General features: G+C 39.3%; 1 protein-coding gene and 1 pseudogene across 1 annotated transcript; both read left to right on the forward strand.

Annotated features, from left to right (window-relative positions):
• LOC138021345 (ankyrin repeat domain-containing protein 27-like) overlaps positions 1 to 12,500 on the forward strand; it is a 51,132-nt pseudogene that overhangs the window by 18,592 nt on the left and 20,040 nt on the right.
• On the forward strand, positions 2,441 to 4,256 carry LOC138021779 (uncharacterized). Its single transcript, XM_068868778.1, has one exon. The coding sequence runs from the start codon at positions 2,456 to 2,458 to the stop codon at positions 4,103 to 4,105; it is 1,650 nt and encodes a 549-aa protein (XP_068724879.1). The 5' UTR covers positions 2,441 to 2,455; the 3' UTR covers positions 4,106 to 4,256.

A 12,500-nucleotide genomic window follows, 5' to 3' on the forward strand; every position in this document is an offset into this window, starting at 1 on the left:
CTTACAACACTAGATCCAGAGGGAAACCTTTTTGTTGATAAAATCAACTGAGAAATTTCAAAATGTGGATTTTATATAATTATCAAAGAGTGTTTTAATCGTAATTGTTAGTGCATATTTCTTATTTTTATTGTTTTTATTTTCCATAATATGTTTTTGTATTATTTACACTTACATGTATTATTAGTTTCACAGGGCTCATATTGATACCAGTTGTATAAATGAAATGGTTACCTTCAAGTTGTATAAATATTATAAAATTATATCTTTGTTATAATTTTATTATTATTATTATTTATTAATTTTATTATTATTATATTATTATAAAAGTTAGAGATAACAAGTTAAACCGACGTTTCGGAGTAGACATCACTCCATTATCAAGGTAAAAAATGTTCTATGATGCTAAAATTACAGTATTAAAAACAATTGACGCTAAGAATTAACATAATAAGCCCGTGCGAAATTGGGCTATAAGAATACTTTAGCACGAATGGAATCCGATTGCACATTGAGGCTAGGCTTAAGTGTTCTTATAAAATAACATTTCAAACACTAAGCAATCAAAATTTGTTTTTACATTTTTTGAGCACCTCAAAGCGTTTAAGCAGGTCCCGAGGGATCGACCCGTGTGCGTTCTTATAGTGTCTGGCAATAGCCGAGGACTGTTGCTTATGTCCCTTTACACGATTGTGTAAATGTCCGCGTGTGTAGCCTACATAACCTTCATCACAAAGGTCACATTGAAATTTACAACACACTGCTGATTTATGATCGGCGGCTTTGCCTCTTTCACTTTCAGTTCCTGTTCAATTTTTCTGCTGGTAAATACAGGCTGGATGGTTTTGTTTACTTTCAGGCTCAAATCCTTAAGTTGTTTTTTTACAAATTCTGCTGAGTTTTAGTCTTTAAATGGCAAGACTACTCGAACCATGTTATCCGTCTCTTGGGCTGTTGATAAAGGTCGCGGTTGGTCGCAGACCTTTGAGTCAACAAAGCGTTTGATAGTGGAATTTACGAGTTTTTCGGGTACTTTAGGCGTGAGAAAACTGACTTCAGAACGGTCACATTCGTCTGAGAAGTGTGACCAAGAAGAAGATAAACACGTGTGCTCGATCGAGCATAGTTCTCAGCAAGCCATTCTTGTACCGATTGTCAACATTGCTCTGAAAATGCAGAAGGAGACCTGAATTCGTGGGTTTTATGTAGACCTTTGTCTCTATCCGGGGAGATCAAATCTCAGCAGTGTGTTGTATATAAATTTCAATGTGACCTTTGTGATGAAGGTTATGTAGGCTACACACAGCGAACATTTACACAATCGTGTAAAGGGACATAAGCAACAGTCCTCGGCTATTTCCAGACACTATAAGAACGCACACTGGTCGATCCCTCTGGACCTGCTCTAAACGCTTTGAGGTGCTCAAAAAATGTAAAACAAATTTGATTGCTTAGTGTTTGAAATGTTATTTATAAGAACACTTAAGCCTAGCCTCAATGTGCAATCGGATTCCATTCGTGCTAAAGTATTCTTATAGCCAATTTCGCACGTGCTTATTATGTTAATTTCTTAGCGTCAATCGTTTTAATACTGTAATTTTAGCATCATAGAACATTTTTACCTTGATAATGGAGTGATGTCTACTCCGAAACGTCGGTTCAACTTGTTATCTCTAACTTTTATAGTTTTATGTTTTAAGAAATCTCTTTTAATACGATTTTAAAACGGGATAATCAACTACACTTGTTTAGAAGACTCGAACAGTGTAGCAAGAAACAGATTAACTGCGATGGCTCGATTGAATTTCTTCGACTCTGTCAGAATTTCGAGCTTACACCAACTTTCGCCAAGATTGACAAAGAAAGGAGTTCTAAATGGAGGCAGTCATCAGCAGCCTTCGAAAGGAACGTCATTTCCGAAGAACTCAAAGAAAAGATCAAACTAAGTGCAGCTCTTAAGTGCGAAATCAACTCCATCTACGATGAAATTCGCCGAAGCTGCAGCGTGTTCCGGTACATCTGTATTTTACGCACAATGGTAAACCTCAGAAACAAATACTATCAGGAGGTAATGAGCACTCATACAAAGAAGATCGCAAGATTACTCTACAAAGAAACGGATGTGGACGAGCATATTCACAACATATCGTCCTATGAACTTTCTTTTTTCCAGAAACTGGTTTTATGTCGGGGTTTGAAATTCGCCTTTCCACAACGTGTGTCACCGATTGAAGTGAAAGCAAGCTTCGAGAAGGTTTACTGGTGTCTTGAACCTCATCTTGGAAGTGATGATTTGAAAGAATTGGCGGCCGCAACCCTACGATCCGTAGCACTGAACTACATCCAGCGCAAAGTACTCAAACCTCCCAAGACACTCCTGCTTGCCATCGAACAATTGAAGCGTCGCGACGACATCATCATTACCAAACCAGATAAGGGTTCGGGAGTGGTCGTAATGGACAAGTCCGAATATTTACGCCTATTATCTGAAGCTTCCATCAATGACGCAAGTAAATTTCGGCCTGTTCCCCTGGAAAGGCCTCGAAGTAGAGGTAGACCACCAACTTATTACCACCCTCTTCTAAAGAAAGAGAAAGATTTAGACTCTACTGTCCGTCGAATTCTGCCCAAGCCCATTGCGGAGACTGTGTGCCCTACAGGCTCCAGATTAGCCCATTTATATGGCTTACCAAAGACACACAAGGAGAACTTAGCTATGAGCCCTATTCTATCAGCAAAGCAAACATACAACTACGCTCTGGCTAAATGGCTTGACACTAAACTTAAGCCTTTGTCTTTGAATCGGTACACAATATCTGACATATTTGAATTTACGAACGAAATTCAAAACATGGAAATAGCAAACGGTGACATTCTGGTTTCGTATGATGTGTCTTCCCTGTTCACAAACGTACCCTTGGATGAAACGATAGAGATACTCGCGAACAGAGCTTTCACCAACAATTGGTTTAACGTAACGTACGACTTGAATTTGACGAAAATGGACCTTGTTGACCTTCTCAGAGTAGCTACAAAAGAACAACTTTTCCAATTCAATGGAGCCTTGTATGAACAGACTGATGGTGTGGCCATGGGTTCTCCCCTTGGCCCCTTGCTCGCTAATGTTTTCATGACCTCAATCGAAGAAAACCTCGAACGACAAGGAAAACTCCCTTCGTTCTATCGAAGATATGTAGACAACACCCTGACCATCATGCCGAATATGGCGGCAGCATCTAGCTTTCTAGACACATTAAACCTTGCACATTCCTCCGTAAAATTCACCATGGAAACTGAAAGCAATGGTATGTTGCCATTTCTGGGAACTCAGTTACTGAATCGATCTCCCCGGATAGAGACAAAGGTCTACGTAAAACCCACGAATTCAGGTCTCCTTCTGCATTTTCAGAGCAATGTTGACAATCGGTACAAGAATGGCTTGCTGAGAACTATGCTCGATCGAGCACACCGTTTATCTTCTTCTTGGTCACACTTCTCAGACGAATGTGACCGTCTGAAGTCAGTTTTCTCACTCCTAAAGTACCCGAAACAACTCGTAAATTCCACTATCAAACGCTTTGTTGACTCAAAGGTCTGCGACCAACCGCGACCTTTATCAACAGCCCAAGAGACGGATAACATGGTTCGAGTAGTCTTGCCATTTAAAGACCAAAACTCAGCAGAATTTGTAAAAAAACAACTTAAGGATTTGAGCCTGAAAGTAAACAAAACCATCCAGCCTGTATTTACCAGCAGAAAAATTGAACAGGAACTGAAAGTGAAAGAGGCAAAGCCGCCGATCATAAATCAGCAGTGTGTTGTATATAAATTTCAATGTGACCTTTGTGATGAAGGTTATGTAGGCTACACACGCGGACATTTACACAATCGTGTAAAGGGACATAAGCAACAGTCCTCGGCTATTGCCAGACACTATAAGAAAGCACACGGGTCGATCCCTCGGGACCTGCTTAAACGCTTTGAGGTGCTCAAAAAATGTAAAAACAAATTTGATTGCTTAGTGTTTGAAATGTTATTTATAAGAACACTTAAGCCTAGCCTCAATGTGCAATCGGATTCCATTCGTGCTAAAGTATTCTTATAGCCAATTTCGCACGTGCTTATTATGTTAATTCTTAGCGTCAATCGTTTTTAATACTGTAATTTTAGCATCATAGAACATTTTTACCTTGATAATGGAGTGATGTCTACTCCGAAACGTCGGTTTAACTTGTTATCTCTAACTTTTATAGTTTTATGTTTTAAGAAATCTCTTTTAATACGATTATTATTATTATTATTATTATTATTATTATCATCATCTAAACTCCAGGATTTAATGTCTGCAGTACTAGATACAGTACCCATATGATGTGCACATCATGTTCTTTGTATTTTGTTACATAGTACAACACCCCATTGGAAAAGTTCTGCTGTCTAAAGAAAGCTGTGACCATTGTGACAGATAGAAAGATGAAGACTTCAGCTGGTTGGTTTCTCCTGTTTCTTAACCCGTTGACCGCTGGGAGTGAAATGCCAATAGATTTTGCTTTTCAATACAGTGCTCGAAATTTTAAAACATTCCAGGTTGTCCCTGTTTCAAGAGCTGGGCAGCTAAACTTGCAAATTTGGTTGCCCTGATAAATGCTTGGTTGCCCATTGGGAACCCGCTACGATTAAATGCACACCGTGCTGAGTAATCGCATGGCATTGGAGCTTGGGTACCCCATAGTCTTAAGTGTGCGCCTGTGGCTTTTTTTTTTGTGGAAGTCTGGGTTTAAGTTTGAGCATTTTCAAAATGGAGTCTTTCAATCTCGCCAGCTATACATGAATTTTCCTATCAGACAATTTTTTGTAAAAACCAGAAATATTCAAAACACGGAAAAATTAATGCTCAACTGCTGCAAATTAATTATTTTTAATTTCGCACTACTATCAGACATTGACAACAGAAAACCATTGAGTGAGTCAGGTGCTGCTTATGTAATACATTTTCTATTTTTGGCTGGGTTGCCCTGTTGTTTTTTCTTTGGGCAACCAACCTTTTCATTTTACCAAAAAGTAGTTGCCCGGTAAACTTTCTGGTCGTCTGGGACGACCAGATGACTGCTAATTTCGAGCACTGTCAATAGGGGGTGGTTCAGGAGTCAGTGTGGGAGGCGCGGTGGCCTCATGGTTAGTGCCCTCGACTCCGGATCGAGTGGTCCGGGTATAGGTCCTGGCTGGGGACATTGTGTTGTGTTATTGGGCAAGACACTTTACTCCCACGGTACCTCTCTCCACCCAGGTGTATAAATGGGTACCGGCGAATTCACGGCTGGGGGTAACCCTGCGATGGACTAGCATCCCATCCAGGGTGGAGTAGAAATACTCCTTGTCCCTTTATGCTAAGGAAACCGGGGATAAGCTCTGGCGTGTTGGGCCACTTGGCTCGGAAAGCACTTACTGTACCTCAGGAATCAGTGGGTTAATAAGCAAGGCTGTGCTCTAAGAATTTCTGCCAATCAATGTTTTATGGAGCCCAAAGGTCTGAAATTTGGAAATCTAGGGTGCCCAGCAGCTAAGTTTTGTGCAAATTTAAGATTTCCTTGTTGCCCGAAGGCAAAAGTTAGTCACCAGGGACTATGGGGTACTGCTAAAGCACAGTCTTGGGTTAACAACCTCTACACCCATCCAGTAATTCTTACAGTGCATTATACATAATTATGTTATAGGGAGTTTGTTGTTTAATAAAATATTTTTTGTTGTCAAATAAATTATATGGCACACAAAATCTTTTAAAACGTTCTTTAAACTTGTTTTAAGGGGCTAGGTCACGCTGTTTTAGGTAATTTTGTTTAATTTTGTTAGTTATGAGCTCTAAACTTCAAATTGGCTGAGCAAGAGCCTTTCATTTGCAAAATCACGGCCACATAACAACTGAGAATGATTTTCCACCTGTTTAAATGACATTTTGATATCAACTGATATAAATCTGAAAAAAAGTGGGCCGACGTTTTTCAAATTTAGCCAAGTTTTGTCCATCCTTGTCCCTTGTTAGCTTTCCTGTGTTTTGTTTGAGTTCTTCTATAGCTTTGAGCCGTTATTTGTTATTTCAGTTAATTCTATGACCATTTGATCAGTGCTGAAATTGCCTAAAATTACGTGACCTAGCCTCTTTAAGGACAGCACTTTTTCCTCTTATATTGAAAGATCAGCTTACAGTACATGCACTATTGGTCCCATTGCAGTTTACAAGTACCAGGAGCTCTTAACACCAACTGAGCTACATTGTAATCAGCAATGCATATTGAACATGTAAATGTACTAATAATGAAATTCTACAATAAACAATTCTAAACAATTCTACATGTAAGGATTTTTACTTTTGCTCTTCCTTTACAGATACTGTTGAGGCCATTACGGTAGATGACCTTCTTCCAGCTTTGATTTTTCTAGTTATCAAATCTGACATTCCAAATTGGTAAGTAATAAACCATTCTTTAGGAAGTAGATAGTTTGCATGGTTGGTTGATGTGTTAATTTCTGAGTTGATTCATTGATCCTGAAAAGCCCTTTGTGGAGTAGCACTTTGTACGTCAGTTAAATAATTTCATATTTCGTTTGATAACAGAGATACTACCCTAAGTGAGTCTGTTTACCTTAAAATGTTACATGCACCAGCGACAAACATTGCCTCACTTTTTCAATTGGAATTGCAATTTGTGTACTGTCCTATTCATTTTATACAGACTGTATAATGAATATTGGTCCAATTCGAGCCTGGAATTTTTTCAATTTTTTTGCGATTGTTTGAGTTGCAACTATAAATACATGTATAATCTGGGGGAGATCCAGGTTTTTAGCAGAGGGGGTTCGATGAAAGGGGGCCTTCTTTGAGCCACCTGTAGGGGGGTTGCAGGGGCATTGTCTGCTGGGAAATTTTAAAATTTCAAGTCCTCGGAAACGCCATTTTCGCTATTCTGAGGGAGAGTCAGCATGTTTTAATGTCTCATTTCTAAAAGTTAAAATGCCATTCTTTTTGCATCAAAATGTAACAAAGCTGTGAAAAAACGATGCAAATTTGTATTTATAATACTATGATAAAAATGCACTGCATTTCATAGTGTTTCGTCAAAGACGGGATAAACAAGAAGGATTCTTCTGGGGCATCTTTCTGCAAAAAGCTGAACCACAGCATTGTAGTCAACGGGCATTTCATAGTGAATGTTCAGCAGAGCCAAGTGTGACAGTGTTAACTTGGTTATAAATTTATTGTATTTATTTTACATGTTTTTACAAGTTTTTGACGTTAGCTGGTTTAATTTAGGGGTTTGATCGAATCCCCTGAACCCCCCCCTTGATCTGCCCAGATGATCATCATTATTCTAACTTCAAATCACTACATATGAATATATCTTTTTGTTCTTCACCTTGCATGCTAACTCATTTTAATAACAATAATTATTACTAATAATTAGTATTACTATATTACTTGTAGGCTGGCGAACATCACCTTCTTGCACAATTTTCACTTTTCCAGACGGGGAGAAAATGAACTTCAGTAAGTTAAAACTTGTCTAATTCATGTAACTATTAGTTTTGCCTCCTGTGAATACAATCACTTCAAAAGGCAGAAAGAAATCAGAAAGGGATTTTATTTATTTACGGGGAACTCTTGAGAGAGATTTACAAAGTAACTGCACAAGAGGCCTTATGAAAAAAGGCAGGTACAAAAGTTGGACCGCATAAACTCGGATCAACTCGGATCACTTGCGCACTGTCAAAAGGCACTCTTCAATTCCTGAAGACATCTTAATTGGAAACAAAGCCTCTGTGGAATTCATCTCCATGACAAACTCAAGTGCTACAGTAAATCTCTCTAGACTGGTACTATTTTTGAAGATCTGAGTCTCATTATTAACGTGTAAAGGTTCATATAGCTGAAAGCAGATCTTGAAGAAATGTAGCAATTTTAGTGCAAAGTACAGTACATTGACCGTCGCAGCAAATATTGTACAAATAACTAGATGACAGGCTGTCAATTGTCACTGTTCAAGTGGCTGTTGTTGGTGGCAGCCCCAGTGGAACCGGAGCTTCTGCAGAAGTCCTCTCCGTAGTGAAGTCAAGTCATCTTGACTCTGGAGATGACAGTTTACTTGTTCTGTGGGCAGGTTTTTCTTGTCATCCATTGAAGCAGCAGTGGAACATGTAAGAGGAGGATCTGTGAATGACATTCTGAAGGGTCTACCACCGGCCAAGGTCTGAAACATCTTTTGTTCTCAATTTTATTCTACATGTAGATAGTTCAATCTCTTTCAGCCCCTTTGATAATTAATTTTCAGACAGCCACTTGCTACATCAAAATCTAATGATTGGTTTTAATCTTCATTTTTCTTTAAATGTTATTTTCTTGAAAGATTTTGTTGTCTTTGTTTAGAGCGGTGTTCAATTGAGTGTTGAAAAGTAATTAGCGAATTGCTTTGGTTTTGCGTTACTTCACTCATTGATTGGTTTAAAGTTCTCGTGCCACTTCTTCAACCAATCACAAGTGAAAACAAAACCAATCGTGTCTAGTTTTAGTCTAATTTACACAGTTTATTATTGTACCAAGCTAGTAGAGTAGAGTAGAGGAGGGGGAGAGGGAGAGGAGATTGTAAGTTGTGCAAGTAAGCATTGTACTGTAAGTCGTGTTTTAATAAAAAGAAAGTTAAAGTAATATCTGATATAATTGTTTCATTTTAGCCCTGGTGTTTTTGTTATTACAGTTTGTGTCTTCCCCTTGGCTTGTTATGGAAACAGATGGAACGAACAAAATAACAGCTCTGGAGAAGCTTTTTGAGGTAATTTTCTTAAAAGATATAATTTCTGACCGTTGAGTGTGCGAATAAGACAGAAATTGATATTTCCACAGCACGAGAACAGAAGGGTCTGGTGTAAGGCATGATGGGTAGCAGGTTGTCTATAAAGTGTCAGTTCATCACGTGGTGAGGCATTCTAGGCCTGCATCAGTCCGATTGACTTTTGTTTCTTTCATAATTCATTATTATTTTGTAACTAGAGGTCCTCTAAACCCTGCAGGGATCGTGGCACTGCATTGGTTCGGGAAATACGTTTCCAGTTTTTACCCCCACAGGGGGTTTTTTGGTTTTTCGTATCCGGCGGTGTCACAGGGAATCGTTTCCCCGTAGTCAATTAGTTGGTGTTATTGTTCCACATGTAGGTGGTTCATGGTTGTTGCTGGTGCGAGGCCGAAAGATACCAAAATAAACCTAATGGATTGCATTTGTCTGTGTAGTGAAGTTGAAATGCAGATTCACTGTTATTTCCTGCAAAACCCTTTTTGCTTCATTTAACTCTTTAACTCCCATGAACAAAAAGTTCATTCTCTTAATTACTTCCGTAGATTTCTTTGTTGGCTGGTCATGAGAATTTGATGTTATGTAAGGATCATACCCTTCAGCTGATTATAATCTTCATTCTCAATACTTACCTATCTGACAGTGCATTGAAATTGAGAGGTGAATTTACATACTGATTAGTCCTGGGGGTCAAAGGGTTTTACCAACAACAGTTGAAAATATTTCTGCTTGATGACAGAAGTACAAACTTATATAGAATACTTCATGGAAAGTGCGTGCGTACGGTGTTTACACACGAGTTGTGGCGTATCAGAAATCGAACAAGTGAGCGAAGCGAACGAGTGAGATTTCTGATACAAAACAACGAAACCGCGCCAACCAGCCTTGAATGAAAACTTCAACTTGCCGTACGGCTCACACGTGAAAAAACATGATACGCGGCTCCTGATTGGACGTATCGTTTTTCTCACATGTGGGAAAAGCGATACGCGACATTGGATTGGTTTACATCGGTTTGCGAACGAAAATTTACTCTGCGGCTTTTCAGTGTGTTAATCTCAGTATGTATGTAATAAACTATAGTATCTCTTGTACAAACGAGCTATGATTGCTCAGTTTAGGAGACCGACTTCAACACTTACACTATGGTCAGTTTGACTTACAAGTCCGAAAGAGCAGCAACATAGCTACATAGTACGCATAATTTATACATAGGTACAAACTTATCACTGAGTACGCAAAAGCTTGTAGCGCACTTCCTAGCATTGTTCGCACGAAGTCCATATTCATGCCCTACACTTATCTGTTCGCGGAACAGATGAGCCATACAGGGAGATGGTGAAGCCGATGTGGTTTGGATGAACTGTGCGCATAAAACACTGTATATATGTGGACCCTGTCCTGTGTAGTATGACTGTTCAATTCCCAGTCAACACTCAATCAGACACTGCCGGAATTTTTGTGTTACTTTTAGTTTGCATCAAAGGGAAATGAAGTGGAGATCTGAATGTTGTTATCCGAGCCTGATGCTGCCAAAGAAAATTTATTATGTCATTCTTTATGTTCCTGCGACAAATGTGAAAAGTTACATATCAGGTACGTGTCATGGCATTGGATTTTCTTTCAGTTTTCGCTCCCCGTCTTCTTTATTACAGCCTCTATCGTCTTTTCTTTTCTGTAGTTTGCTACGATGGCAAACTTTATATTATAATCTTTATTTTCCGCTAGGAAGCGGCATGATCCGTCGGCTGTAACAGTATTTTCTAGAGACGACCTGGGAAGAACAGTGTTACACGTGGCGTCTGAGTATGGTAAGTAGAAAGAAAAATAGTGAGAAAACGAAGCGAAGTCCATTTTGGGGGGGAGTTGGTTGGTTGAGGAGTGGAATTCCTTGCGGGAGGCCATATGTTCAAATCTCGCCTTTCGAAACTAATCCAGTGTCTTACTTCGTGAAATCATTCGTAATATCATGCTTGCTGTGAACATGTACACCTGCGTCAGTTTAGATCATCGAATCTTTGGGCAGTGGCACAAGCCGTTGGCCAAGCCGTTGGAACAAAAGTTCTCTTTTTCTCTTGAGCCAAAAGTCATTTGGCGAATTCAATTAAATTTGGACCTATACCACACGTGTCTTTTTCAACGAAAGAGGGAGAAGGCTAATGCTGGAGAGAAATTACGAATAGCAACCACATAGACATCTCCCAGCACTCGGAAAGTCCCACTGGTTCAGGACGGCTGGATGCGTGACGTGACCTAAGCAGGTACTGTCACGAATAACGTGAGGGAATTTTTAAGAAGGGTTTTGAGACGTGGCTTTGGTTTATAGGTGATGAGCATAATGTGTTTTGTTCTCCATGGACAGGTCATTCAAATCTAATTTACAAATTGATCAAGCGAGGCGCTGTAGTTAACGCCATGGATTATCACGGGACAACAGCGTTACATTTAGCTTGTCAGAAAGGACACGACAGTGCTGCAGTAAGTTAATTGTTTTTCTTAATTAATGTGATAGTGAAATCTTTGAGAGACCTCCTAGGCCCGAAATATTTGCTTTTTACTCACTTGAGCAGCGGTCATTTTCTTAAGCCGAACAAAAGAAAAACTGTACGAAGGAGTAGAGCTCAAATGTTCCAAAGGATTAGTTTTGAATTCAAGCATGGCCTCATTGGTCTGTTTAGGGTTACAAGCGTTAATATCGACCTCTTAATATCAACCAATGGAATGTTATTTCGTAGTAGGTACGTCGTAGGTGATTTTTTTCCTTTGCTTTCAACAGACAAGTGGATGGGAGGGTTGGGATTGAGGGTATCACTGTTATTATAAGAGAGATTTGGGGCGCGTTCTTTTGGCACTATTCCGAAACAGGAATACTCCGAATAGACTGTAATCGTGTTCTTTTGGGACCAATTCGGCAGATACGTTCTTTTGGGAATTGGTATTCCGTGCATCCTGTTATTGATAAACCAGAATAAGAATAACTAGAATAGTCCCAAACGAATGCGGCCTTAGCATCACGTTTGGAAGACCTTAGACAGCAATGACCAGAACCATGCTGACCAGCGGTTTTCGTTAAAACAATGGTTTGCTAGGGGTTCTCACTCTCGCGGGCTCAGAAAACCTGGTTGTGGTCATTGTTATTTGAGGTTTTTCATCACACGTTTACGTGAAACGCGTACGGCAAAAGTTACCACGTGACCATTATTTTCCCGCCTTTTTTGCTTTGCCGCTTGCCGTTTCTACGCGAAAGTAGGCCTTTTTCGTGGAAATTTCTTCTCGTTTTTTTTCCCTACATAACAAATTGTTTGTGGAAAAAAGACCCCAAAAGCATTTTCCGGTAATTCAAACGAGGTAAAAATAATTTGGTTTCGTGGTTATAGATCGTTCATAACTGACTACTTACCGCAATAAGCTTCATCGAAACTCGAAAAATTTGTGAGGTAAGGATTTTAAATTTATAAAGCGTCTTCGTGTACAAACAATGTTTAAAAAGACTCCGAGTTTGTGTTTTTGTTTTTTGTTAACTAAACACTCAAGTTGCCGTGGGTCACGCGAAGCTTTAATAATCACAAGCTTTGCTCCATTTGAATTGAAACTTTAAAGTCGGTTTACCGTTTCGCGTGAACGCGATGCTAAATATCTCTCAGTAGTATCATTATTATA

The sequence above is a fragment of the Montipora capricornis genome, chromosome 10, assembly GCF_036669925.1.
Source record: "Montipora capricornis isolate CH-2021 chromosome 10, ASM3666992v2, whole genome shotgun sequence".
NCBI lineage: Eukaryota > Metazoa > Cnidaria > Anthozoa > Scleractinia > Acroporidae > Montipora > Montipora capricornis.

Coding starts and splice junctions, on each gene's coding strand:
- LOC138021779 (XM_068868778.1), top strand. CDS start 2,456: ATGGACAAGTCCGAATATTTACGCCTATTATCTGAAGCTTCCATCAAT.